Here is a 23,287-nt window from a genome sequence, read left to right on the forward strand (position 1 = left end):
CTAATGATTCTACTCTCCAATGAACAACTTTTTGAGAGGCCAATAGTCCGACGGCAAGTCGAATCCAACTTACTTATGATACTTTTGAGTTATGATGTTTATTTTGCCCACCTCTTATCTGTAAATTTTAGTTATCACTGTAATATTTCGTTAACTGTATCCAATGTATCATTGGTTATTTATCGACCAAAAAAAAGTATCATTGGTTATTTTTATTTATTTATATGGCTTATGTATCATTGGTTATTAACACGTTCATGTAGCTCGACGACTATTTATTCAAAACAATGAAAGTTGTATATGTGTTATATACTTTAATATTACTTTTTTTTTGGTTACAAATCAAAGGTAACCAGATCTTCGGATTTGTTTTGGTGAATCACAAATGTTATATCATACTCCTGAAAGAACTGCTTACTATTTATTTTATGTTCGTCGACTTCGTATTTTTAATTTGTCTTTATATGTACCGACACCTTCGCAACCTTACATGTCACATCATACAAAAACGTATAAATAATTTGACTAAATACCATAAACATATTTTGATTTAGTAAACTAATAGAAATAATTAATTTAATCACATCACAAAATATCTTAAATCAAATAGAAGGATCCATCAATATTATTCAAGGGAGTTTATAGTTTTGTACACCCGTACACGTTTGATTAATCTTCACACGGTAAGAAGGACATGGATCCTTTGTTCTTTGTATTTTTTTGCTCTAATGATAGGTGAAAACGAGTTTGACATGATTTTTTATATTACAAAGTAACTGAAATTCCGGAAATGCTGATCACATTTATCATTGACTTCATGATATTTAGCTTGTTAATCTTTAGCATGATGTAAAAGCAAACGGAATAGAAAAAATGAAAACGGTAGAATTTCGTCCATTTACATTTTTGCGTCTACGGTGACATACAATAAAAATGATCAATATAGTATATACATAATTTTCCAAAAAAAAAAAGAAATAGTAAATACATTCATTATATCTTCTCTAATCATGTATTATGTTAAGCTAAGATAAATAATCTACATAGTTCAGTCTTTGTAGCGCTAATATTTTCTCCCCTCTTACATCATTTTAAAAGTTACAGTTTCACTTTTTTTATATATTCATAATCTCCTATCAATTTGTAAATATAAATTCATTTTTTCTTATTTATATTAGTTATAATGTTGAATGATTTTTCTAACATTTCTGTACATTTTCTTACATCATTTGTCACACAAAAGTTTTGCCATGTTATCATTCATTCTAAAATTATAATATATTTTGAATTTGAATTGATGGGTTCTATTGTTCAACACTTCCAGAAAAAAATCAGTTCATAATTTATATGTGTGTGAAAGTTTTCAGCTCGTATTAGTCGGCCTAAAACATTTCATAATATATTTTGAATGTGAATGTTCTAAGCTCGTATTACTAATAAACCATTTTTTAATTAATTTTGACTAACGACAAAAATTAAAATTACTTAGGATATATATATAAACGAGCGCCTAAAGTTAAAAACTTTTAAACCCTTTTTTCTCTCTCTCGTTAATTTGTTTCTGTGGTTCCGGTCACCGCAGCTCTGTCATCATCTTCTCTCTTCTCCATCTACTAATCTCAAACCTACAAAATCTCGAACTGTAGATCTTATTACCAAAAGGGTTATCGTACATCGTCTTGTCCTAAGTTTCTGAGTACAGTTGTAATTGAAAGATTCGTTTTTTTTTTCCTTTTCAAAAATTTGTCTAGTCTGTGTATGTGAAGTCAGATTCAGTTGTAAAGTCGAAAGGACCCGACTTTATCGGAGCTCCGGTTCTCAAGAGTAATTCAAATGGCCGCGCCAGAGAGATCGATAGACCAAGAAGTCGACACGAGTTCTTCCTTCTTACAAAAGTTCAGACTTTACGAAACACGCTCGGTAACAATTCCTCTCTCTCTCTCATCCATAGATTTGCTAAAAGTCTAAACCTTTTGTCGTTTTTTGTCTGAACAACAGAACTTCTACATGATCGGAAGAGATAAAAACCGAACCTTTTGGAAGGTTCTCAAGCTAGACAGAACAGAGCCCACAGAGCTCAACTTTCACCAAGACTCAACTCCTTACACAGAATCCGAATGCTTCGAGACTCTGAGGAGGATACACGAAGGGAACAGATCAGCCGGTGGGTTAAAATTCGTCACCACTTGCTACGGGATCATCGGTAAACGTTTCTTATTACACCAAATCTTGTGCTCCACTAGTTGCTAGTTTTGACATTTTCTTCTTGGTTTCATAGGATTCATAAGGTTCTTGGGACCTTACTACATGCTGATAATCACTAAAAGAAGGAAGCTTGGTGAAGTTTGTGGGCATACTGTTTATGGTGTAGCAAAGAGCAGGATTGTTACGATTCCACATGCTTCTGTTCTATCCAGTGTGGCTTATTCTAAGGATGAGAAAAGGTCTTCTTATGTCACTTCTGCTTGTAAATTGAAAAAAAAAAACTGTACCTTGGTACCTTATTTACATTTAGAAATTATTAAAAACTTTTTCCACTTGTACTTTAGATTCTACTCTTTTTTTTTCTTCTCTCTACTTTGATCCAGCAGATTAGTGTTTCCATCTTGTTGCACTTTTATTTTTGCTTTTTTTACTATTTCTAGGTACAGTGGGCACACTTCTGTTTTGTTGTATATAATTTGATATGTTAAGGGAGAGTTTTTTTATTTAATATTTTATTCTAATTTTGATTTCTTCTGTTTGTTGATATGTTTTTTAGATTATTTACTGATCCAGGTACTGAATCATGTTTCTTTTTTTTTTTTGCTTGTTTCTTTTGTCTTGTTTGGAAATTTTTATAGGTACAAGAGGCTTCTCTGCACAGTTGATCTCACAAAGGACTTCTTCTTCAGCTATTCCTATCATATCATGCACTCACTTCAGAGGAATATGTCAAACAATGCTGAAGGACACACTTACTATGAATCTATGTTTGTCTGGAACGAATACTTAACTCGACGGATTCGAAACAATGGTAGGGATTGTATGTGGACAGTTGCCTTGGTGTATGGATTCTTCAAACAGGTAATACATTTTACTAACTGGTACTATGGTTTCTATTACGTTTTCTAACATTCTGAGATATGCACATTATAAAATGGCTTTTTTTGTGTCTAATGTTTAGGTTAAACTATCAGTTTCCGAGAAGAACTTTAGATTGACTCTAATTGCTCGCCGATCTAGGCATTATGCTGGCACAAGGTACAACCACTTCACCTGAGCTTGTGCTATCTCTGCTGTTCATTTGGTTAAGCTGTATTCAATATAGAATTTGAAGTGATTTGATTTTTAATGAGTTTTTCGATAATTTTAGTTGGAGAGTTTAAAAGTATTTTATGAAATGTCAGTCAATAAAAATGGATTTTAAATGAGTTTTTGTAATTCATATTTGAATAACAGTGGATTTGTAGTTTTAATACAAATCACCTCTAAGTACACCACATAAGTTTTGTAATATTCTATCTTGTTCTGCAGATACCTGAAACGTGGTGTGAACGAGAAAGGCAGGGTAGCTAATGATGTTGAGACAGAGCAGATTGTTTACGAGGAACCTCAAGATGGCCGTCCCGTCAGAATAAGTTCTGTAGTTCAGAACCGTGGCTCCATACCTTTGTTCTGGTCTCAGGAGACTTCACGCTTGAATATCAAACCTGATATAACATGTATGATCTTCAATCAATTTCTTTTCTGCTTTTGATTCTTGTTTTCTGTGTGCTGAGTTCTCTTTTCTATGTGTAAAGTGTCAGCGAAAGACCCTAACTTCGAAGCAACCAGACTACACTTCGAAAATCTAGCAAAGAGATATGGGAATCCAATCATAGTACTCAACTTGATCAAGGTTTGTTTTCTTTTTCTGACTTGTCAATGAAGTTACAAAATCTTGATTCAAGGCTCTAATATTCATTTGATTGTTAAAAAAACAGACACGTGAAAAGAGGCCTAGAGAGACTATTCTCCGTGTAGAGTTCGCAAATGCAATTAAGTTTATAAACAAAGGTCTAAGCAAGGAGGAGCGTCTAAGGCCTCTTCACTGGGATTTGCATAAACACTCCAGAAAGTACGTTGAATGGAGACACAACCCTCATTTGCTTATAAGTTAACACAACATGCTTACTACTGAACATTGTTTTTATTTGCAGAAAAGGCACAAACGTGTTGGGGATTCTCGGCAGGTTGGCTACGTATGCACTGAACTTGACTGGCATCTTCTACTGTCAGCTAACTTCAGATGGGTTTCAGAACCAGAATCCATCCACCGTGGAGTGAGTATCTAAATTTACCAACATTTTTTTTACCTCTACGTAGCTTCTTGCTACAAAGGACAGGTCCTGATATTCTAGAGACTATAGACGATTTAATAAAAAATTCAATAAATTTTATTTTATTTTTGAACTATGTAATTTTTTTCAAAAGGTTTGGGGGCTATAGGCGAATGTTTCATTCAGTTTTGCCCAGGACCGGCCATGTGCTTACCATTGTGTTGCTACCAAATAGCCTTTGGTTTGATTTATAACCTCTTGGTTCTTATTGCAGGAACAATATTGGTGAATGTTCTACTTATGATCTTCCCACTAAAGATGAGATTGCATCAGACTCAGCGGTGGAAAATGGTAATGACAGCAAGGATCGGCAAAAGGAAGCCACCATGTTTCAGAAAGGAGTCTTGAGGACTAACTGCATAGACTGTTTAGACCGCACCAATGTTGCTCAGTACGCTTACGGTTTGGTAGCATTCGGGCGTCAGCTCCATGCTTTGGGATTGACAGAGTCTGATACTATTGATCTAGATAATCCTCTCGCTGAAGATTTGATGGGAGTTTATGAGACAATGGGCGATACTCTTGCGCTTCAGTATGGAGGATCAGCTGCACACAACAAGGTCCCTTTCTTAGCTTCTCTGGACATTACTTTGTTGCCTTGTTATTAAACCTTGCAATGATCTTATTTTCTGTGGATAGATATTTTGTGAAAGGCGTGGTCAGTGGAAAGCGGCTACTCAGTCACAAGAACTATTCAGAACATTGCAACGTTACTATAGTAACGCTTATATGGATGCTGAAAAGCAAGATGCAATTAACTTGTATGCTGTCTTAAACTTTTCTCTCTTTCTAAGCCATCTGGTAATGACACGTTTCACTTGTACTCTTCTTCTACAGGTTCTTGGGATACTTTCAGCCACAACCAGATAAGCCAGCGTTATGGGAATTAGGTTCTGATCAGCATTACAATGCAGCAAGGTTTCTTGCCAGTTCTGTACCTGAGATCTCAAGGTACTTTACACTTGTAGAGTAGTTTGAAACATGTTATGTTACTTACATTACATTTTTTTCCCATGCGTTTAGGTCTACGATGAAACGATCTTTATCAGAAAGTAGCATCCTTAGCGAGGGCAGTAGTACAGTAGCTGGTAGACATGGTTTAGGTGAGAAGGATGAAGAAGTTAAAGGTCTTTCAGATTCAGCACCTGAGATCATCTCAACTTCTAAAACTACTGCCATGATTGCTGGTAGTTTCAGGTAAAAAACTGTCAAATAAATGTTTTACATTAAGGTTGTTGTCAGCTAAATATGGAGAATGTGTTTGTGTTCGCAGTGCTCCACCACCGATACTGGAGGATATAGGTTTAGACGAGATACTTGAAAACGATTGCTTCTGCTATAATGATGATAGGGATGGTGGTGACCAGTGTACGTGTGCAGCTTTTGATATGGATTGGGTTTCTTCTTCAGGAGCCTCTTGTGAAGATGAGAGTTTGACGCAGTCGGAAATCACTAAGGTTAGCAAACACTAACCCTTAGATCAAAATCAAGCTCTCAAGCAAGAACTCGAATATTAAGCTCTGGAATCCACCAGAAAAGATAAAAGCTTGAAAACTTCTATTGATAAGAAAAGATATGAATGTCCAAAACAGAATACCTAAAACTCTCTTATATAGAGAGAGCCTAAAACATAAAAAGGTAAATCCCTATAAGAAAAAGAAAACATGAAATAAAAGGAAAACTTCTAGATTAGGTTATGTAAATCTAAGAGTCTCCTACATCAGTCTCCTCCACCTCGAAAGAACTCGACCCCGAGTTCTCTTCTGGATAAAGAACACCATCAGCATGGTATTCATAGATGTCAGCCACATTGAACGTATTAGAAATGTTCATGTCTTCTGGAAGTGCCACCACATAAGCATTATCATTTAACTTCCGCAAAATCTTGAATGGACCATATTTGCGAGGCTGTAGCTTGCGATATGTGCCCACGGGGAATCTTTCTTTTCGTAGAAACACCATCACTTCATCTCCTTCTTTGAAAACCTTGAGTCTTCTACGCTTGTCTGCTGCTTCTTTATTCTTTTGGCCAGTTGCTTCTAACTTCGCTCGGACAGCGTCTCTAGTTGCTAGAATATCCTCTGCCATAGCCTCAGCTGAGATACTAACTCCAGGAGCTTTAGGCAACTTAACCAAATCGACCACATGCTTCGGAATAGAACAATAGACCAAAGAAAAAGGTGATTTCCCTGTAGCTGAGTGCACGGCACTGTTGTAAGCAAACTCCACTTGAGGTAAAGCCAGATCCCATTGTTTCGGTTTATCTCCACAAACACTTCGAATCATATTCCCCAAAGTTCTATTCGTCACCTCGGTTTGCCCATCAGTCTGTGGATGAGCTGTAGAACTCCGTTTCAAGCTGGTTCCAAACATTCTCCAAAGTGTAATCCAGAAGTGACTCAGAAACTTGGTATCTCTGTCGGAAATTATTGTCTTAGGAACCCCATGAAGACGAACCACTTCCCGAAAAAATAACTTGGCGATGTTAGAGGCATCTGCAGTCTTCTTGCAGGCGATGAAATGCGACATCTTGGAGAATCTGTCAACGACCACAAACACAGAATCGACGCCTCGCTGTGTACGAGGTAAGCCTAGCACAAAATCCATAGACAAGTCTTGCCAAATATCTTCTGGGATTGGTAATGGCATATAAAGTCCAGTGTTCTGAGATTGTCCTTTAGAAACCTGACAGATATAACACCTTTTAACTATAGCACCCGCATCTCTCCTTAAATGTGGCCAATAAAACTTGTCTCCAAGCTAGCAATGGTCTTGTCTCTTCCCAAATGACCACTAAGGCCGCCACCATGCAAATCGCGAATCAACTTTTCTCGTAATGACGAGCAAGGAATGCACAGCCTGTCTCCTTTAAAAAGATAACCATCTCGTATGTGGAAATCTGCCGAAGGATGCTTCCCATTACATTTGCCCCATAACTCCTTGAATTCAACATCACATTCGTACAACTCCTTCAAAGACTCGAAACCCACAACCTCTTGTGCTAAGATAGTGAGTAAGGAAGCTCTTCTACTCAAGGCGTCTGCCACCTTGTTAAGAGTCCCAGACTTATGCTGAATAATGAAAGGAAACTTTTGCAGAAAACTTACCCAACGAGCATGCATCTTATTTATCACTTTCTGGCTGTGAAGGTACTTTAGAGCTTGGTGGTCTGTAAATAGAACAAACTCTCTCTGAACCAAGTAATGCTCCCATTGTCGAAGAGCTCGAAAAACCGCATAGAACTCTTGATCATATGTGCTCCACTTTTGGCGAGCTTCACTTAACTTTTCACTAAAGAAAGCTATCGGTCGTTTTTCTTGTGATAAGACGGCACCTATTCCCACACCACTAGCGTCACATTCCACTTGAAACACTTTGTCAAAATCAGGTAAGGCTAATACTGGTGCAGTACAAAGCCTCTCTTTAATTAAAGCAAAACTCTCTTCCTGTTCAGATCCCCAATGAAACTTCCCTTTCTTCAAACACTCAGTGATAGGCGCAGTAATGGTACTAAAATCTCTAACAAATCTTCTGTAGAAAGTAGCTAGACCATGAAAGCTGCGTATCTCAGTGACTGACTTAGGAACCGGCCAATCCCTTATGGCACTCACTTTCTCCTGGTCAACCTGAATCCCTTCTTCACCAATAACAAATCCAAGAAATAACAGCTTGTTGGTGCTGAACGTACATTTTTTAAGATTGATGTACAATTGGTTTTCTTGTAAAACCTGCAAAACTTGCTTCAAATGTTCCATATGCTCGTCTTTTGTTTTACTGTATATCAAAATGTCATCAAAATAAACCACCACAAAAGAACCAATGAACGGGCGGAGAACCTGGTTCATTAATCTCATGAAAGTGCTAGGAGCATTTGACAACCCAAAAGGCATCACCATCCATTCGAATAATCCGTCTTTACTCTTAAAAGCAGTTTTCCACTCATCTCCAGGCCTGATTCGAATTTGATGATAACCACTTCGAAGATCTATCTTTGAAAACACCTTAGAACCTGACAACTCATCAAGCATATCTTCCAACCGGGGTATAGGGAATCGATATTTAATGGTTATCTTATTAATGGCTCTACTATCAACACACATCCGCCACTGGTTACCTTTCTTAGGAACTAACAGAACCGGTACGGCACATGGACTCATGCTCTCACGAATAAATCCTTTTCTCAGCAAATCTTCAATCTGTTCCCTTAAAATCTCATTCTCCTTAGGGCTCATACGGTAATGGGGAAGATTTGGCAGACTGGATCCTGGAATCAAGTCAATATGATGCTGAATATCTCTCATGGGAGGTAGATCATTAGGAAGTTCTTCCGCAATCAACTCTTTGAAATCATCCAGAATTTCTAACACTTCTCTTGGGGTTGACGTTTCCTCCGTTACTGCACTCAACAACCCTTTAACAACCAAGGGATAGAAACACCTTGCTTCTTGAACATCCCCATCAAGCTCTTTGTCGTCATGTGTCATAACCAAGAAACTTGACTTCTTTTCCTTCGCAGTGTTACAAAAATCCTTAACAGGTGCCATGGCAATTTTATGGTTGCCCCACGTAAACATTATCACATTGTCTCGACCTCGATATGTGATATCGTTATCATACTGCCAAGGTCGTCCAAGAAGAATGTGACAAACATCCATGTCAAGAACGTCACAAGTGATCTCCTCCTTATAATGTTTACCTATAGATATGAGAACTTTGCAAGTCATGCTAACTCGAACTTGTGATCCTCTCTTCACCCAACCAAGACCGTACGGTTTCTCATGACGGGTTGTGGGTAGCTTCAGATAGTCCACCAGCTTTTGAGAAACTAAATTCTCTGAGCTTCCATTATCCACAATCACATTACACACCTTGTTTTGAATAGAACAATGTGTTCTAAACAAATTCTTACGTTGGCCTTCTTCTTTAGATGATAACAAGACTCGTTGTAGCACAAGGTTTATCATCTCTCCAGATTCTTCTTCAGCGAATTCAGCTCCCTCATATTCTTCATTCTCAGCGAAATCCCTTTCATCCTCTTCATCTTCTTCCTCTATTATAGCAACTGTTCTCCGACTTGGACAGACATTTGATTTATGACCATGTCCTTGGCAACGGAAACACTTGTCAATGGAAGGCTTAGCATAAGAATTGTTTTGTCTCTGAGCTGGTGCCTTGTTCTGTTGGGTTGAGTTAGAGCTACTAGCTCCTTTGTTTCCCGGATTGGAGTCTTTATTGGCTACACTCTTTTCTTTCTCACTTGTTGGTTCAAAATTGGTCTGAGCCGTGTTTCTTCTAAATGTTGAGAACCCGCGTGATGACTTCTCCATTAACTCAGCTTTTAATGCTAGACTGGAAGCTTCCTGCACGGTCCATACGGTTTGCAAACCCATCTTTCCCTGAAGAGAACCCTTTAACCCACTGATGTACCTAGCCACCTTCTGATTCTCTGTTTCGCCTAACTCATTGCGTTCAGAGAAACGCAAGAATTCAGCTGTGTACTCGGTCACAGTTCTGTTTCCTTGAACACAATCGAGATACATCTTGTAAAGAATTTGTTCGTAATCTTCCGGTAAGAATCGCTCCAGCATTAATTGCTTCATTCGACGCCAAGTCCTAACTGGTCCTCTCCTTTGTCTTTGCCTTTGGATAACGAGTTTATCCCACCACACTGCAGCAGTCTTCTTCAATTTGACAGCTACCATCTTAACTTGTTTATTCTCAGGAACGCCCATGACATCAAAAAATCGATCAACATCAATTTGCCAATCAAGAAACTCCTCCACTCCCATAGTTCCATAGAACAATGGAATATCGGCTTTTACCCGATAATCATAATTGTTTTGTTGGTTTCCTTCAGCTATTTCTTCTTCTGATTCTTCTTCTGAACTAGAATTATCAACAACAACATCACGATTGTTTCGACCTTGTTGACCCCGAATTGGTCTTCTTTCTCCACCTCTTTGACCGGCGTTATTAACCTGATTGGGATAAGCCACAACCTGATTATTTAACGCAGTTACCAGATTTGCCAATTGAGCAGTTACGGCAGTGAGGTTTGTGGTTGCCTCCCTTAAACCTTCTGCGAAACCCTCGAAGTCGGCTTTGGTTACTGGTTGATCACCCATGGCTGATCAAGCTTCGAAAAGAGAAGGAGAAGACCTTGCTCTGATACCACTTGATGCAGTCGGAAATCACTAAGGTTAGCAAACACTAACCCTTAGATCAAAATCAAGCTCTCAAGCAAGAACTCGAATATTAAGCTCTGGAATCCACTAGAAAAGATAAAAGCTTGAAAACTTCTATTGATAAGAAAAGATATGAATGTCCAAAACAGAATACCTAAAACTCTCTTATATAGAGAGAGCCTAAAACATAAAAAGGTAAATCCCTATAAGAAAAAGAAAACATGAAATAAAAGGAAAACTTCTAGATTAGGTTATGTAAATCTAAGAGTCTCCTACATCAGAGTTACGGAAGGTAAAAAAATTAGAAGACAAGATCTCTTTATCAGTTCATTTACTAACCAAAACATGTTGTCTGAAGTTGATATTGTTTTTCATCTTATGTAGATCAACATTGGTTAGATCTTTTGAAACCATCCCTGAAAGTACAAAACTAGAGTCAGAGATTTGTGTCATTAACACAAAGGTGAGAAAATAAATATCAAATGTCTGCTTTATGTGGTAAATATTTATTTGTTTACCTTTTTTTTTCCAGAGAGATGAAGTAACAACTATGGAGGGAGAAGTCATTAGTGGGATTCCTCAAGGTTATGTGAGGTGGGTGATGGATGAAGAAGAGGGACATTTCTGGTGAGACGAGAGCTACATTGTTTTTACCAAACAAAAGAAAATAAGAAGATACATGTTAGTGCTGGTGAATAAAGAAAAGTATCAGAGAAGGGATATACTAACCGCTGCTAATTCATTAATCAGATTTGGAAGAAAAATGGTGAAAAGGTGTGAAAGAAATGAAAGAAAAGAGAGAGTAGACAAACTTGTATATAATTTACTTATACAGAAAAACATAACTTAGATCTTGTTGGATATATCTTTGTGACATTTTCATTTTTTGGAGTTTGGATTTGAATCCCGAATGCAATAAAACAGAGTATGTTCAGTACTCTTCCACCGTTACAAACTAGCCTTTAGAGTGGAGTTTGGACAGTTTTGGACCAACCTCTTTTAATCAAGATACGTCTACATAAAGACAAACATGTGTTTGTCTGTTTTATACTGTTATTACCAGTATCCTCTAAATCATCAAAAACCTTCAAGTTACAATCTTTGGGATAGATACTTTGTAACGAGGTCAAGCTCTGGTTGATACCTTTAGCAGCTTAGTAATGTGTCAGGGGTCTATTTAACATTATTACAAAGGTAGATAATGAGGTTAATTCCTCCAAAAGGATTTTAACCAAACCCATTCATAATTTACTTGCGTAAAACGACAAATTAGTCATCAGTGGGTCCACATGATTTAACGTGTTTAAAACTAAAAGCACAACTTTCCAAAAAAGGACGGTGATACAACTACAAGACGTCCGAGTGTAGAGCACTTTACGAAGAAGACCACATTCATTCGAACCTTCTGGAGCGAGAGCCACTAAAGAAAATATCAAACCAAATCTGAAATCTCAGCCGCACCCTCGTGCTCGAAGATAATTGAATTATTACTCTCCACAACCAATTATAGTAAAATCAATTTTCCCAAGATATTTTAGCATATATTGACACATAAGTTATATCTTTAGTTCATTACCTATAATATTCAAGATATAAATACAATTGACAAATCATCATATCTTGTATATGAGCGGTATTACAAATTTTATTGACACAAAATGTTATAATAGGATAATTGTTGAGGTCTCACAATTAAAGCTTTTTAACTATGGTTAATATGAAAATTTAAAAATTTTAAGAAATATATACCAAAATTTATTAAAAGGATTTTTTGAAACCTCTTAAGCTTTTGAAAAACTATTATATTAAAAAAATATTATTTTTATTGAAAGAAATCTCTACTAATAAAAGGGAGCTTTTGAGGCTCCATAGGGCGTCCACATCAGCGGAAAAAATTTCTCCCAAAATCTGACACGTGGCATAAAATATAGTTTTACATTTTAATATTACTTATTTTTGAAAATTGTAAAAAATATGTAAACATACAGCATAAAAAAATGGAAAAACTACATTAAACATATGTAAGATTATTATTTTTCACTTAAAAAAAGACGGCTTATCTCCATAATGTAACATTCCCGTTTTATAAAAAAAACAAAAAAAATTATATATAATTTCGAAAATAATAAATATATGTAAAACATACAACATAAAAATGGAAATACTACATTAAACATATGTAAGATTACCATTTTACATTTAAAAATAACAATAATATGTAAACATACAACATAAAAAATGGAAAATTTACATTAAACATATGTAAGATTACCATTGTTCACTAAAAAAACGGTTTATCTTCATAATGTAACATTACTATTTTATAAAAAAAAGAAAAAAAAAACATAAATATAACTTTTTGACTATTTGTCCAAGTTCGTCTATTAAACATTTCCGTTTTACATTAAAAATGGAAAAATCTCTACTAATAAAAGGGAGCTTTTGAGGCTCCATAGGGCGTCCACATCAGCGGAAAAAATTTCTCCCAAAATCTGACACGTGGCATAAAATATAGTTTTACATTTTAATATTACTTATTTTTGAAAATTGTAAAAAATATGTAAACATACAACATAAAAAAATGGAAAAACTACATTAAACATATGTAAGATTATTATTTTTCACTTAAAAAAAGACGGCTTATCTCCATAATGTAACATTCCCGTTTTATAAAAAAAACAAAAAAAATTATATATAATTTCGAAAATAATAAATATATGTAAAACATACAACATAAAAATGGAAATACTACATTAAACATATGTAAGATTACCATTTTACATTTAAAATAACAATAATATGTAAACATACAACATAAAAAATGGAAAATTTACATTAAACATATGTAAGATTACCATTGTTCACTAAAAACACGGTTTATCTTCATAATGTAACATTACCATTTTATAAAAAAAAAAAAAAAACATAAATATAACTATTTGACTATTTGTCCAAGTTCGTCTATTAAACATTTCCGTTTTACATTAAAAATGGAAAAATACGTAAAGATTTAAACATCTATCTTAAAATATAAAATATAGACATTAACTAAATATAAAGTATTACTTATTTTCGAAAATTGTAAAAAATATGTAAACATACAACATAAAAAAATGGAAAAACTACATTAAACATATGTAAGATTACTATTTTTCACTTAAAAAAAGACGGCTTATCTCCATAATGTAACATTCCGGTTTTATAAATAAAACAAAAAAATTATATATAATTTCGAAAATAATAAATATATGTAAAACATACAACATAAAAATGGAAATACTACATTAAACATATGTAATATTACCATTTTACATTTAAAAATAACAATAATATGTAAACATACAACATAAAAAAATGGAAAATTTACATTAAACATATGTAAGATTACCATTGTTCACTAAAAAAACGGTTTATCTTCATAATGTAACATTACCATTTTATAAAAAAAAAAGAAAAAAAAAAACATAAATATAACTATTTGACTATTTGTCCAAGTTCGTCTATTAAACATTTCCGTTTTACATTAAAAATGGAAAAATACGTAAAGATTTAAACATCTATCTTAAAATATAAAATATAGACATTAACTAAATATAAAGTATAAGAAAGAGAAATACTCAATTAAAAAAAATAATAAGTAAATATTATAAATATATAAATATACGAATTATATATACAATAATAAGTAAATGCACAATTTTAAAAAAATGGAAAGAGTACATTAAATATTAAACATCTATCTTAAAATGTAAAATATAGATATTAAGTAAATAGAAAGTATAAGAAAAAGAAATACACAACTTAAAAACAATGGAAAAAATATATTAAGATTTAAACATCTATCTTAAAATGTAAAATATAGATATTATCCAAATAGAAAGTATAAGAAAAGGAAATACACAATTTAAAAAAATGGAAAAAGTACATTAGTATTTAAACATCTATCTTAAAATGTAAATCAATCTTAAAATATAAAATTATTAGTAAATAGAAAGTATAAGAAATATAAATACACAATATAAAAATAAATAAATAATAAGTAAATATAAAATATAATCCCGAAAGATGACACGTGGCATAAAATAGAGTTTTACATTTTAATATTACTTATTTTTGAAAATTATAAAAAATATGTAAACATACAGCATAAAAAATAGAAAAACTACATTAAACATATGTATAATTACTATTTTTCACTAAAAAAAAAGAAGGCTTATCTCCATAATGTAACATTACCGTTTTATAAAAAAAACAAAACACATTATATATAATTTCGAAAATAATAAATATATGTAAAAAATACAACATAAAAATGGAAATACTACATTAAACATATGTAAGATTACCATTATATATTTTTATTTTAAGAAAATAATATGTAAACATACAACATAAAAAATGGAAAAACTACATTAAATATATGTAAGATTACCATTTTTCACTAAAAAAAACACGGCTTATCTCCATAATGTAACATTACTATTTTGTAAAAAAACAAATGATATATAATTTCGAAAATAATAAATAATATGTAACTATACAACATAAAACATGGAAATACTACATTAAACATATGTAAAATTACCATTTTACATTTAAAAATAACAATAATATGTAAACATACAACATAAAAAAATGGAAAAACTACATTAAACATATATAAGATTACCATTGTTCACTAAAAAAACGGTTTATCTTCATAATGTAACATTACTATTTTATAAAAAAAAAGAAAAAAAGCATTAATATAACTATTTGACTATTTGTCCAAGTTTTTCTATTAAACATTGCCGTTTTACATTAAAAATGGAAAAATACGTAAAGATTTAAACATCTATCTTAAAATATAAAATATAGACATTGACTAAATATAAAGTATAAGAAAGAGAAATACTCAATATATAAAAAATAAATAATAAGTAAATATTATAAATATATAAATATACGAATTATATATACAATAATAAGTAAATGCACAATTTTTAAAAAATGGAAAGATTATAATAAATATTAAACATCTATCTTAAAATGTAAAATATAGATATTAAGTAAATAGAAAATATAAGAAAAAGAAATACACAACTTAAAAACAATGGAAAAAGTATATTAAGATTTAAACATCTATCTTAAAATGTAAAATATAGATATTATGCAAATAGAAAGTATAAGAAAAGGAAATACACAATTTTAAAAAATGGAAAAAGCACATTAGCATTTAAACATCTATCTTAAAATGTAAATCAATTTTAAAATATAAAATTATTAGTAAATAGAAAGTATAAGAAATAGAAATACACAATATAAAGAAAAATAAATAAGAAGTAAAAAAAAACATAAATATAACTATTTAACTATTTGTCCAAGATTTTCTATTAAACATTGTCGTTTTACATTAAAAATGGAAAAATACGTAAAGATTTAAACATCTATCTTAAAATATAAAATATAGACATTAACTAAATATAAAGTATAAGAAAGAGAAATACTCAATATATAGAAAAATAAATAATAAGTAAATATTATTAATATATAAATATACGAATTATATGTACAATAATAAGTAAATGCACAATTTTTAAAAACTGGAAAGAGTACACTAAATATTAAACATCTATCTTAAAATGTAAAATATAGATATTAAGTAAATAGAAAGTATAAGAAAAGGAAATACACAATTTAAAAAAATGGAAAAAGTACATTAGTATTTAAACATCTATCTTAAAATGTAAATCAATCTTAAAATATAAAATTATTAGTAAATAGAAAGTATAAGAAATAGAAATACACAATATAAAGAAAAATAAATAATAAGTAAATATATAATATAAGTAAATACCAACTTTAAAAAATGGGAAATTACATTTTTTTAACGCTGATTTATTATGATCTTACAATTATGATATAGGAAAGATTACGTAGACGATTCGACAACCGACAATACTACCTGCATTATGAAGACCTATGCCTAACTGCATCACCTGAGCCGTCCTATGAAAATCCACGCTTGACTAGATTTACTTGCACCATGTTGAAGATCTCTTGCAAGCCATTCCTCTTTAGTCTGTATAATTGTTTAATAAACCGCTCTCTCCAGGACTTGAAACTTGGATTTCCTGTAATCTGCAATAAATTGCATAGTCTGGGATTCGAACCCCAGACCTGGGTGTAGAAGCCTTTAAACCTTAACCAATAGGCTACGGTGCTTCCACATGGGAAATTACATTAAGATTTAAAAATATATATTAAAATTTAAAATATAGATATTACGTAAATAGAAAGTATAACAAATGGAAATATACAATTTAAAAAATTGGAAAACGTACATTAAGATTTAAACATCTTTCTTAAAATATAAAATAGAGATATTAAGTAAATGAAAAGTACAAGAAATGGAAATACATATACAGAAAAATAAATAATAAGTAAATAATGTAAATATATAATATATGAATTATATATGTAATAATAAGTAAATACACAATTTTTTAAAAAATAGAAAAAGTTCATCAAGCATTAAACATCTATCTTAAAATGTAAAATATATAATATAAGTAAATACACAATTTAAAAAATGAAAAAAGTACATTAATATTTAAATATCTATTTTAAAATATAAAATATAGATATTACGTAAATAAAAACATAAGAAATTGAAATAAACATTTTAAAAAATGGAAAAAGTACATTAAAATTTAAGCATTTATCTTAAAATGTACTTATATCTTAAAATGGTAGTAAATTATATAAAAATGGAAATACCACATTAAAAAAAAATGTATAGTTTTACATCAAGAAAGTCCCTATAAAACTCATTATTCCATCCACATCAACCTCACAATATTAAGGAAAATTTCAAAGCACTCGAGCAAAAAAATGGTTTCACCATCAACTCTTGCCGTCCCAGAAACCTTTAATGACCTTGACTGAGATTTTTTTATAACAACAAACTTTTTGTTAGGTGGATTCATTGTTGGGAAACCCGCAACTTCCAAAAGCCGAACTTATTCATGGGAATTGAATTGCTTTTCATAGACTCAAAGGTATTCTTACAAATTTAAATTAATCTAATCCATAATTTTATTGTTAATATTCATACTAACTCTCTCATGACCAAACCATTTCAGTTAGTAACCATTCAAACGTTTATCCCGAAACACTTCCTTCCTCGCCGAATCAGGTATTGATTCATGTTGGTTTAGTTTTGTTTTTGGTTTACTAACCGGTTTAGGATGGTCCTATTGTAAATATAATTTAAGTTGGTTTAGCATATATTATATTTAAAATAACTTAAATTAAATAATAATAATATTATGCTTAAAATATAATTTCAGAGAGTTTTCAAATGTAGTCAATATATAATATCTTAAATTTTTTTTTTAAATATACATAATTTATATATATAGATTAATCTTCCAAACTTAAACCATTATATTATATATGAATAATGTTTTTAAATAAAAATAATTTCTAATTTAAAATAAAAATAAAAACAACAAATGGTTATTTTCAAATAATGGATGTAATTTAAATTATACTATCATTTAACAAGTATTAGATACGTTTTGATATATCATTATTTTCTATTTCCAGAAAACAATATATTGTTTAACATCAATATCATCTAGGTTAAGTATACGAACAACACAAATTCAAACATCACAAAAAATATTTACATAACCATTATAATACAATAATTTAATCAAAAATATAATTAAAAAATATTAAAAAGAATAGTTATATACTTAATATTTGAAAATAAAAGATATTTTTGCTAAAATTGTACTTACCTGGCCAAGGAGATCGACCATCTTTTTACGGATCGATCGAATGTTGAGCATGTGGTCGATCCGAAAATACTCTGCAGTTTAATAAAATCTCTAAAACATTTATTCCAACGCTCAAAAGATAATTTTACTAAATATGATAACTAGATAGCCAATAAAATTACAAAAAAATATTTAAATAGTAAAAAATATGTTAATTTAACGTTTTAAAATTTAAAAATAAATTTTAATTATGATATGCATTTTAACATTTATATAAATATATATCATAGCCTAAATATAAATAATTTAACAACTTAAATTAGAAAAAATAAAAATCCCGGGCGTAGCCCGGGTTAATCCCTAGTCAATTCAAAAATTTTTGATGTAGATGACGTGGGGATGATTGGTTGGGGCTGTAGATGCTCTGGACATCCAAAATTTAGTCTACAGCTATATATCTCAACCAATCGAGCTTTGCTTTCCTTAAAAAACTCACAGCAAAAAAATCTCTGCAAAAGCAAAATATGGCTGTAAAGAGCTTTATTACCAGAGCAAAAAATTAGTGCTTTAGAAATCTACACCAAGGAAAACTACAGCAAATAAATCTACAGATTAAATTCTACAGTAAAAAATATAAAGGTACAGCACTTACCAATCATCTCCGTAAACTGGAGTAGTTAAGAAAAAAAAAACGTTTTTAGTTGAGTTGAGGATAAAAGAAAAAAACAATATAATAGAAGATATTTTCTTCCTACAAAAACATTAATTAGTATTTGTTTGACCCAATCAAAAGAGGTAGACGAAGATAATTATTCAGTTTATTAATAAAAAAATAAAGAACAAAACGAAACTAGAAAAATATCTAAAGACAAGTGGCAGAGAAGTGGTTCTGGAGAGTTCCATTCTCTCTATTAGCGTATACGTATGAAAGGAGAGGAGTAACACAACACAATAATAAAAACCCTATTTTAACCACCTCTTCTCTTCTCTCTTGAGTTTCTTTCTTTGTTCGTCTACGACTCCTATCTAACCCTAATCATCATCCCTTGTGTTTGGCTTCTTTAAGAACTTGCTTTCCAAGCAAAGCTCGAAAATACAAGAAAGTAAAAGGTATGGCGTCGAACAACGGCAACGATGATTTGTATGCTGTTCTTGGTTTGAACAAGGAATGTACCTCGACCGAACTTCGTACTGCTTATAAGAAGCTTGCTCTTGTAAGTCTCCTGTTTTTGTCTGAACAACATATTGATTCTGTTTGGAGTATTGCATGTAATAATAATAGCTAATTGATTTGTTTTTGTTAGTTTCATTATATTGGATATATGCCTTAGCTGATAGGTTTGATTAAAATTTAGATAAACTATTATATGCTTTATTGGCAATTAACTGGGAGCTTTTGACTTTGAATTATAGAGATGGCATCCAGATCGTTGTTCATCAATGGGGAACTTGGAGTTTGTAGATGAAGCGAAGAAGAAATTTCAGGCTATTCAAGAGGCTTACTCTGGTAATTTCACCAACCCTTTTTCTTCATTTTTAATCAATTTTTTTAAGTTGTTATATGGAACAAATGGGAGTTGATTATTGGAAACAGAGGATCCTCTGTTACTTCCTTGATGTGTACTGTTTTTTTTCTTTTGAGTATTGTTTATGGTTTTTTTAATTAAGCTTCTTTTATATTTTTGTGGTGGGAAACAGTTCTGTCTGACTCCAACAAGAGGTTCCTCTATGATGTTGGAGCTTATAACAGTGATGATGATGTTGAGGACCAAAATGTAATAGTTTTCATTTTTTCTTAAAGATAGTGACATGCGTTATATATGGTTACTGAACATATGAACCATGTAGTGATGTATATTGTTGTTGTTGTTGTTGTTATGCAGGGAATGGGAGATTTTTTGAACGAAATGGCTGCAATGATGAATCAATCCAAGCCTAATGTAAGACTATCTTCACTAGTTTCTTTCACCCTTAGCTTATTATAATAGATAGACTTCATTATTGATATTTGAGATGTTGGTTTTGGCAGGAGAATAATTCAGGGGACAGTTTTGAGCAGCTACAAGATTTGTTTAACGAGATGTTTCAAGGAGACGCCACAGCATTCCCACCCTCATCATCATCCTTCTCTGCTTCAACTTTCACTTCCTCTTGTAACTTTGTCTTTGATACAAACTATCAGCAGTCACCGTTTGGGATGGGCTCGATGGGGACTAGTGATCCTTTCGGATTTGACTCAAGATCTCACACCTTCTCTTTAGGGGTAAAGATTCATTTCACCCTCTCTTAATGCTCATGAAGGTGCCGTTCTTGATGATGATGCATTGTTTCTTTTTTTCAGGTGGAACATCAGCAGGATTTCAAGAAAGGGAAGAACAATGGTGGAAGAAGGAACAGACGGAAGAACAATGCTCAATCTTCTAACAACTATGGAGTCCCTACTTCATAGCTCTTCACTTCAGACCATATTTTTTATTTGTCGACTAGTCACACACATGAGGACTACTGGTTATGGTCTCCTCAACGGCGATGCATGAAAATACTCAAAAGCATTGTCGTTTGTAAACTACACACCTCATTTTCTCGAAGCTTCTTTTTTTTTTTCTCTCTCTCTCTCTAATTGTTGTCTCCTAAGCAAAGAGTTGTTAAGATCGATGAAGTCAACTGCTGCTTTATGATGACGAATACACATCCTTATTCTCTCTTGATTTTCTCAGAATTTGAATATAATACATTTTTGTTTGGTCCATTCTAGTTGAACCAAGCGTCAAAGTAATGGCAAATCTTATCAGAATCTTTTAGATGTTTTACCCCATTTTCCATCTATAAAAAAAACACTCCCTCCGTTTTTTTTATATAAGTCATTTTAAAAATTTTTTATATTTTAAATTATACAATTTTTTTGGTTTTTTATGTACAATTTATTAACATTTAATGTTATATGACCAATGATAATATACCTTCTATTTTATTATTGGTTAATTTGTGGTTAGGTAAATAATTAATGATGTTTTTATTTAAAAAATATAAAAAATTAATGATTTTTTAATCTATGTGCATAATTTTAAAACGATTTTATATTGAAGAAATTATTCAAAATGTTTAAAGAAGATTGGAACAATTTACGAAGAACTATACATAGTCTATACTGTAAGTTGTAGATTCACACGTTGGAGATGTTATGGAACATTGAAGAAGACAGAGACAGGTGAAACAATAATCATGTGTCATCGCAGTGTCAAAGTATAATAAGGCAATATAAGTCAACCGTTTAAGAGATATAGAATGATCACGGATCTTCTTAATGTTACTGAGAATGCTCATATACTAGAAAAGATATCAGCTTTCTATTTCATGAAATTATGGACACTAGTACATGAAGAAACTGAAACAGTTTTTGAGTTGAACAAGAGATAGTCGCTACTAGCTACTACTAGTTCATCTGAAGGATGAAAACTCATAAAAGACATTCAGAAGAGGTCGTCATAGTCTTCTTTGAGTGTGAATTCAGCTGAATCGAACCGCCAAGCAAGAGGAGTGGAAGGCATCAACATCATCATAGAGCCATGGCGGATTGGAGAGCGCCATGGAGTTGAGCTCTTCATGTAACTAGTCAACTTTGGCGATGGAATCTCTTCTGGTTCGTCACAAGTCAAATTGTACTTGAGATTCTTTTCCTTGATGCAAGAAGAATCTGCAAAAAAAAAGGGAACAAGCTTTATTTAAAGCACAAGTTGACAAGCAAAGATAGGTTTACAACCACCATCAAGAGCTTTACCATGGTGAAGCAAAAGATCATCATCGTCCCAGAGACTTTGCTGCTCCTTGATGCATTTGCTGTGGTCATGCAAGAACATCTCCCCAGCAAGTTGCTTGGTCTTGGAAGAAGGTTTGGGATGAGCCCCAGCAGACTTGTTGGTGATATCATTGAGAGCCTTACGAGCTCCTCCAGGTTTCTTCTTCTGACCAATCACAGTTCCTTTCGTACTTTTCACAGTAGCAACAGACTCTGAAACAGCAAATAAACAAAGTCTTTACTTTGTTTCAAGGCATCCATCCAACAGCTTAAAAGATAAAGAGAAAAGATCAAACTACTTTTGCGATGAATGGGAGCGTTCTCGTCAGGGAAGATCATCTGTTGAAGAGTGTTCATGTTCCTGTGAACACCGAACAAAAGCTTGTTAATTTCATTAAAAAAAAAAAGGAATATTCGAAATCATCAAAAGGAATCAAATTTCAATCAGCGAAAGAACCGAACCTAAATCAGAAGGATTACCTTTAGAAAATGGAGTAGTTTCTTGGTAAGATCTTGTGGGAGAGAGACGAGTCTTAGAGGAAGAAGACGAAGAGCGCTTTTCTTGAAATTGTTTTAACGGTAACTTTTCAATCTAGAGACGACGAGGTAGGCGAAACAAGTGAATTTATAGAAGAAAACAAAAAGTTTATTAGCCGTTGCAGAATGTTTCAACCACGGCCCAATTAAGACTCGACTCAGGCCCAATTGTGTTTGTCAAACTGCTTTAAGATTATTCTGTTGAAAGTGTTTTGAAACCCGATCCAGAGCTGCGGTCGACATGTAATCCGGTTTGGGTTTTAAGAAAAACCAATTATTTTAAAATCAGGTAAAACCCACAAATACCCGTTAAAATCCGAAATCCGGTTACCAGGTGAATCATTGGTTGAATCAATATGTAACTTTTAATTATTATTTTCTTGAATTTTTCCGTTACATTATTAGAATATGTTTTGCATTCTAATTAATAATAAAAAAGATTATATGATCATGTGGATTCTATTAACAAAACTAGTTGATGTAATTTAGTATTAGTTTATTTATGCTATCGATAATTTATTACAATTTTATATTTCACTTTTGGTTTATTTTCGATTTAAAGTTTAATTTTATTATTCACACTAGACATTTAAATACTTATAGATTTTAAATCTTGATAGATTTTTATTCAATCTCGTAACT

At 32.1% G+C, this 23,287-nt stretch overlaps 3 protein-coding genes across 7 annotated transcripts; 2 read left to right on the plus strand and 1 right to left on the minus strand.

Moving 5' to 3' along the window:
- The first annotated feature begins 1,504 nt into the window (after positions 1-1,504).
- LOC103842218 (phosphoinositide phosphatase SAC2) lies at positions 1,505-11,497 on the plus strand. Of its 4 annotated transcripts, XM_009118844.3 has the most exons (17): positions 1,507-1,920; positions 1,999-2,203; positions 2,279-2,444; positions 2,844-3,066; positions 3,167-3,243; positions 3,517-3,704; positions 3,783-3,880; positions 3,966-4,099; positions 4,182-4,304; positions 4,576-4,921; positions 5,001-5,122; positions 5,199-5,312; positions 5,385-5,558; positions 5,635-5,794; positions 10,828-10,838; positions 10,931-11,009; positions 11,079-11,497. In XM_009118844.3, exons 1-17 carry the CDS (start codon positions 1,834-1,836, stop codon positions 11,175-11,177), a joined length of 2,406 nt encoding a protein of 801 aa, XP_009117092.1. In that variant the 5' UTR covers positions 1,507-1,833; the 3' UTR covers positions 11,178-11,497. The 4 variants fall into 4 exon arrangements, 3 of the variants coding, with proteins under 3 accessions (XP_033141156.1, XP_033141161.1, XP_009117092.1); XR_627948.2 differs by lacking the exon at positions 10,828-10,838 and having other exon boundaries at positions 1,506-1,920; positions 5,635-5,818; XM_033285265.1 differs by lacking the exons at positions 10,828-10,838; positions 10,931-11,009 and having other exon boundaries at positions 1,505-1,920; positions 5,635-5,818.
- Positions 11,498-19,275: 7,778 nt separating this feature from the next.
- LOC103842232 (dnaJ homolog subfamily B member 8) lies at positions 19,276-21,020 on the plus strand. Its single transcript, XM_009118856.3, has 6 exons — positions 19,276-19,526; positions 19,726-19,819; positions 20,011-20,087; positions 20,196-20,252; positions 20,342-20,575; positions 20,654-21,020. Exons 1-6 carry the CDS (start codon positions 19,425-19,427, stop codon positions 20,759-20,761), a joined length of 672 nt encoding a protein of 223 aa, XP_009117104.1. The 5' UTR covers positions 19,276-19,424; the 3' UTR covers positions 20,762-21,020.
- Positions 21,021-21,598: 578 nt separating this feature from the next.
- LOC103842241 (protein PATRONUS 1) lies at positions 21,599-22,781 on the minus strand. Of its 2 annotated transcripts, none has more exons than XM_009118869.3 (4): positions 22,589-22,781; positions 22,408-22,469; positions 22,091-22,321; positions 21,599-22,006 (listed from the first exon to the last, which is right to left on the minus strand). In XM_009118869.3, exons 2-4 carry the CDS (start codon positions 22,463-22,465, stop codon positions 21,783-21,785), a joined length of 513 nt encoding a protein of 170 aa, XP_009117117.1. In that variant the 5' UTR covers positions 22,466-22,469; positions 22,589-22,781; the 3' UTR covers positions 21,599-21,782. The 2 variants fall into 2 exon arrangements, with proteins under 2 accessions (XP_009117117.1, XP_033140838.1); XM_033284947.1 differs by having other exon boundaries at positions 22,408-22,473; positions 22,591-22,681.
- Between the last annotated feature and the right edge of the window lie 506 nt (positions 22,782-23,287).

The sequence above is a fragment of the Brassica rapa genome, chromosome A01, assembly GCF_000309985.2.
Source record: "Brassica rapa cultivar Chiifu-401-42 chromosome A01, CAAS_Brap_v3.01, whole genome shotgun sequence".
NCBI classification, from domain to species: domain Eukaryota; kingdom Viridiplantae; phylum Streptophyta; class Magnoliopsida; order Brassicales; family Brassicaceae; genus Brassica; species Brassica rapa.

Bases quoted from the DNA above. Each gene is read 5' to 3' on its own strand.
- LOC103842218 (XM_009118844.3), top strand. From the start codon at position 1,834: ATGGCCGCGCCAGAGAGATCGATAGACCAAGAAGTCGACACGAGTTCT. The intron at 3,067-3,166 runs GTAATACATTTT...TCTAATGTTTAG, and splicing joins TGTATGGATTCTTCAAACAG to GTTAAACTATCAGTTTCCGA. The intron at 4,922-5,000 runs GTCCCTTTCTTA...TTCTGTGGATAG, and splicing joins GATCAGCTGCACACAACAAG to ATATTTTGTGAAAGGCGTGG.
- LOC103842232 (XM_009118856.3), top strand. From the start codon at position 19,425: ATGGCGTCGAACAACGGCAACGATGATTTGTATGCTGTTCTTGGTTTG. The intron at 19,527-19,725 runs GTAAGTCTCCTG...TTTGAATTATAG, and splicing joins CTTATAAGAAGCTTGCTCTT to AGATGGCATCCAGATCGTTG. The intron at 20,088-20,195 runs GTAATAGTTTTC...GTTGTTATGCAG, and splicing joins ATGATGTTGAGGACCAAAAT to GGAATGGGAGATTTTTTGAA.
- LOC103842241 (XM_009118869.3), bottom strand. From the start codon at position 22,465: ATGAACACTCTTCAACAGATGATCTTCCCTGACGAGAACGCTCCCATT. The intron at 22,322-22,407 runs GTAGTTTGATCT...TTGCTGTTTCAG, and splicing joins CGCTCCCATTCATCGCAAAA to AGTCTGTTGCTACTGTGAAA. The intron at 22,007-22,090 runs GTAAAGCTCTTG...TTTTTTTTGCAG, and splicing joins TGATCTTTTGCTTCACCATG to ATTCTTCTTGCATCAAGGAA.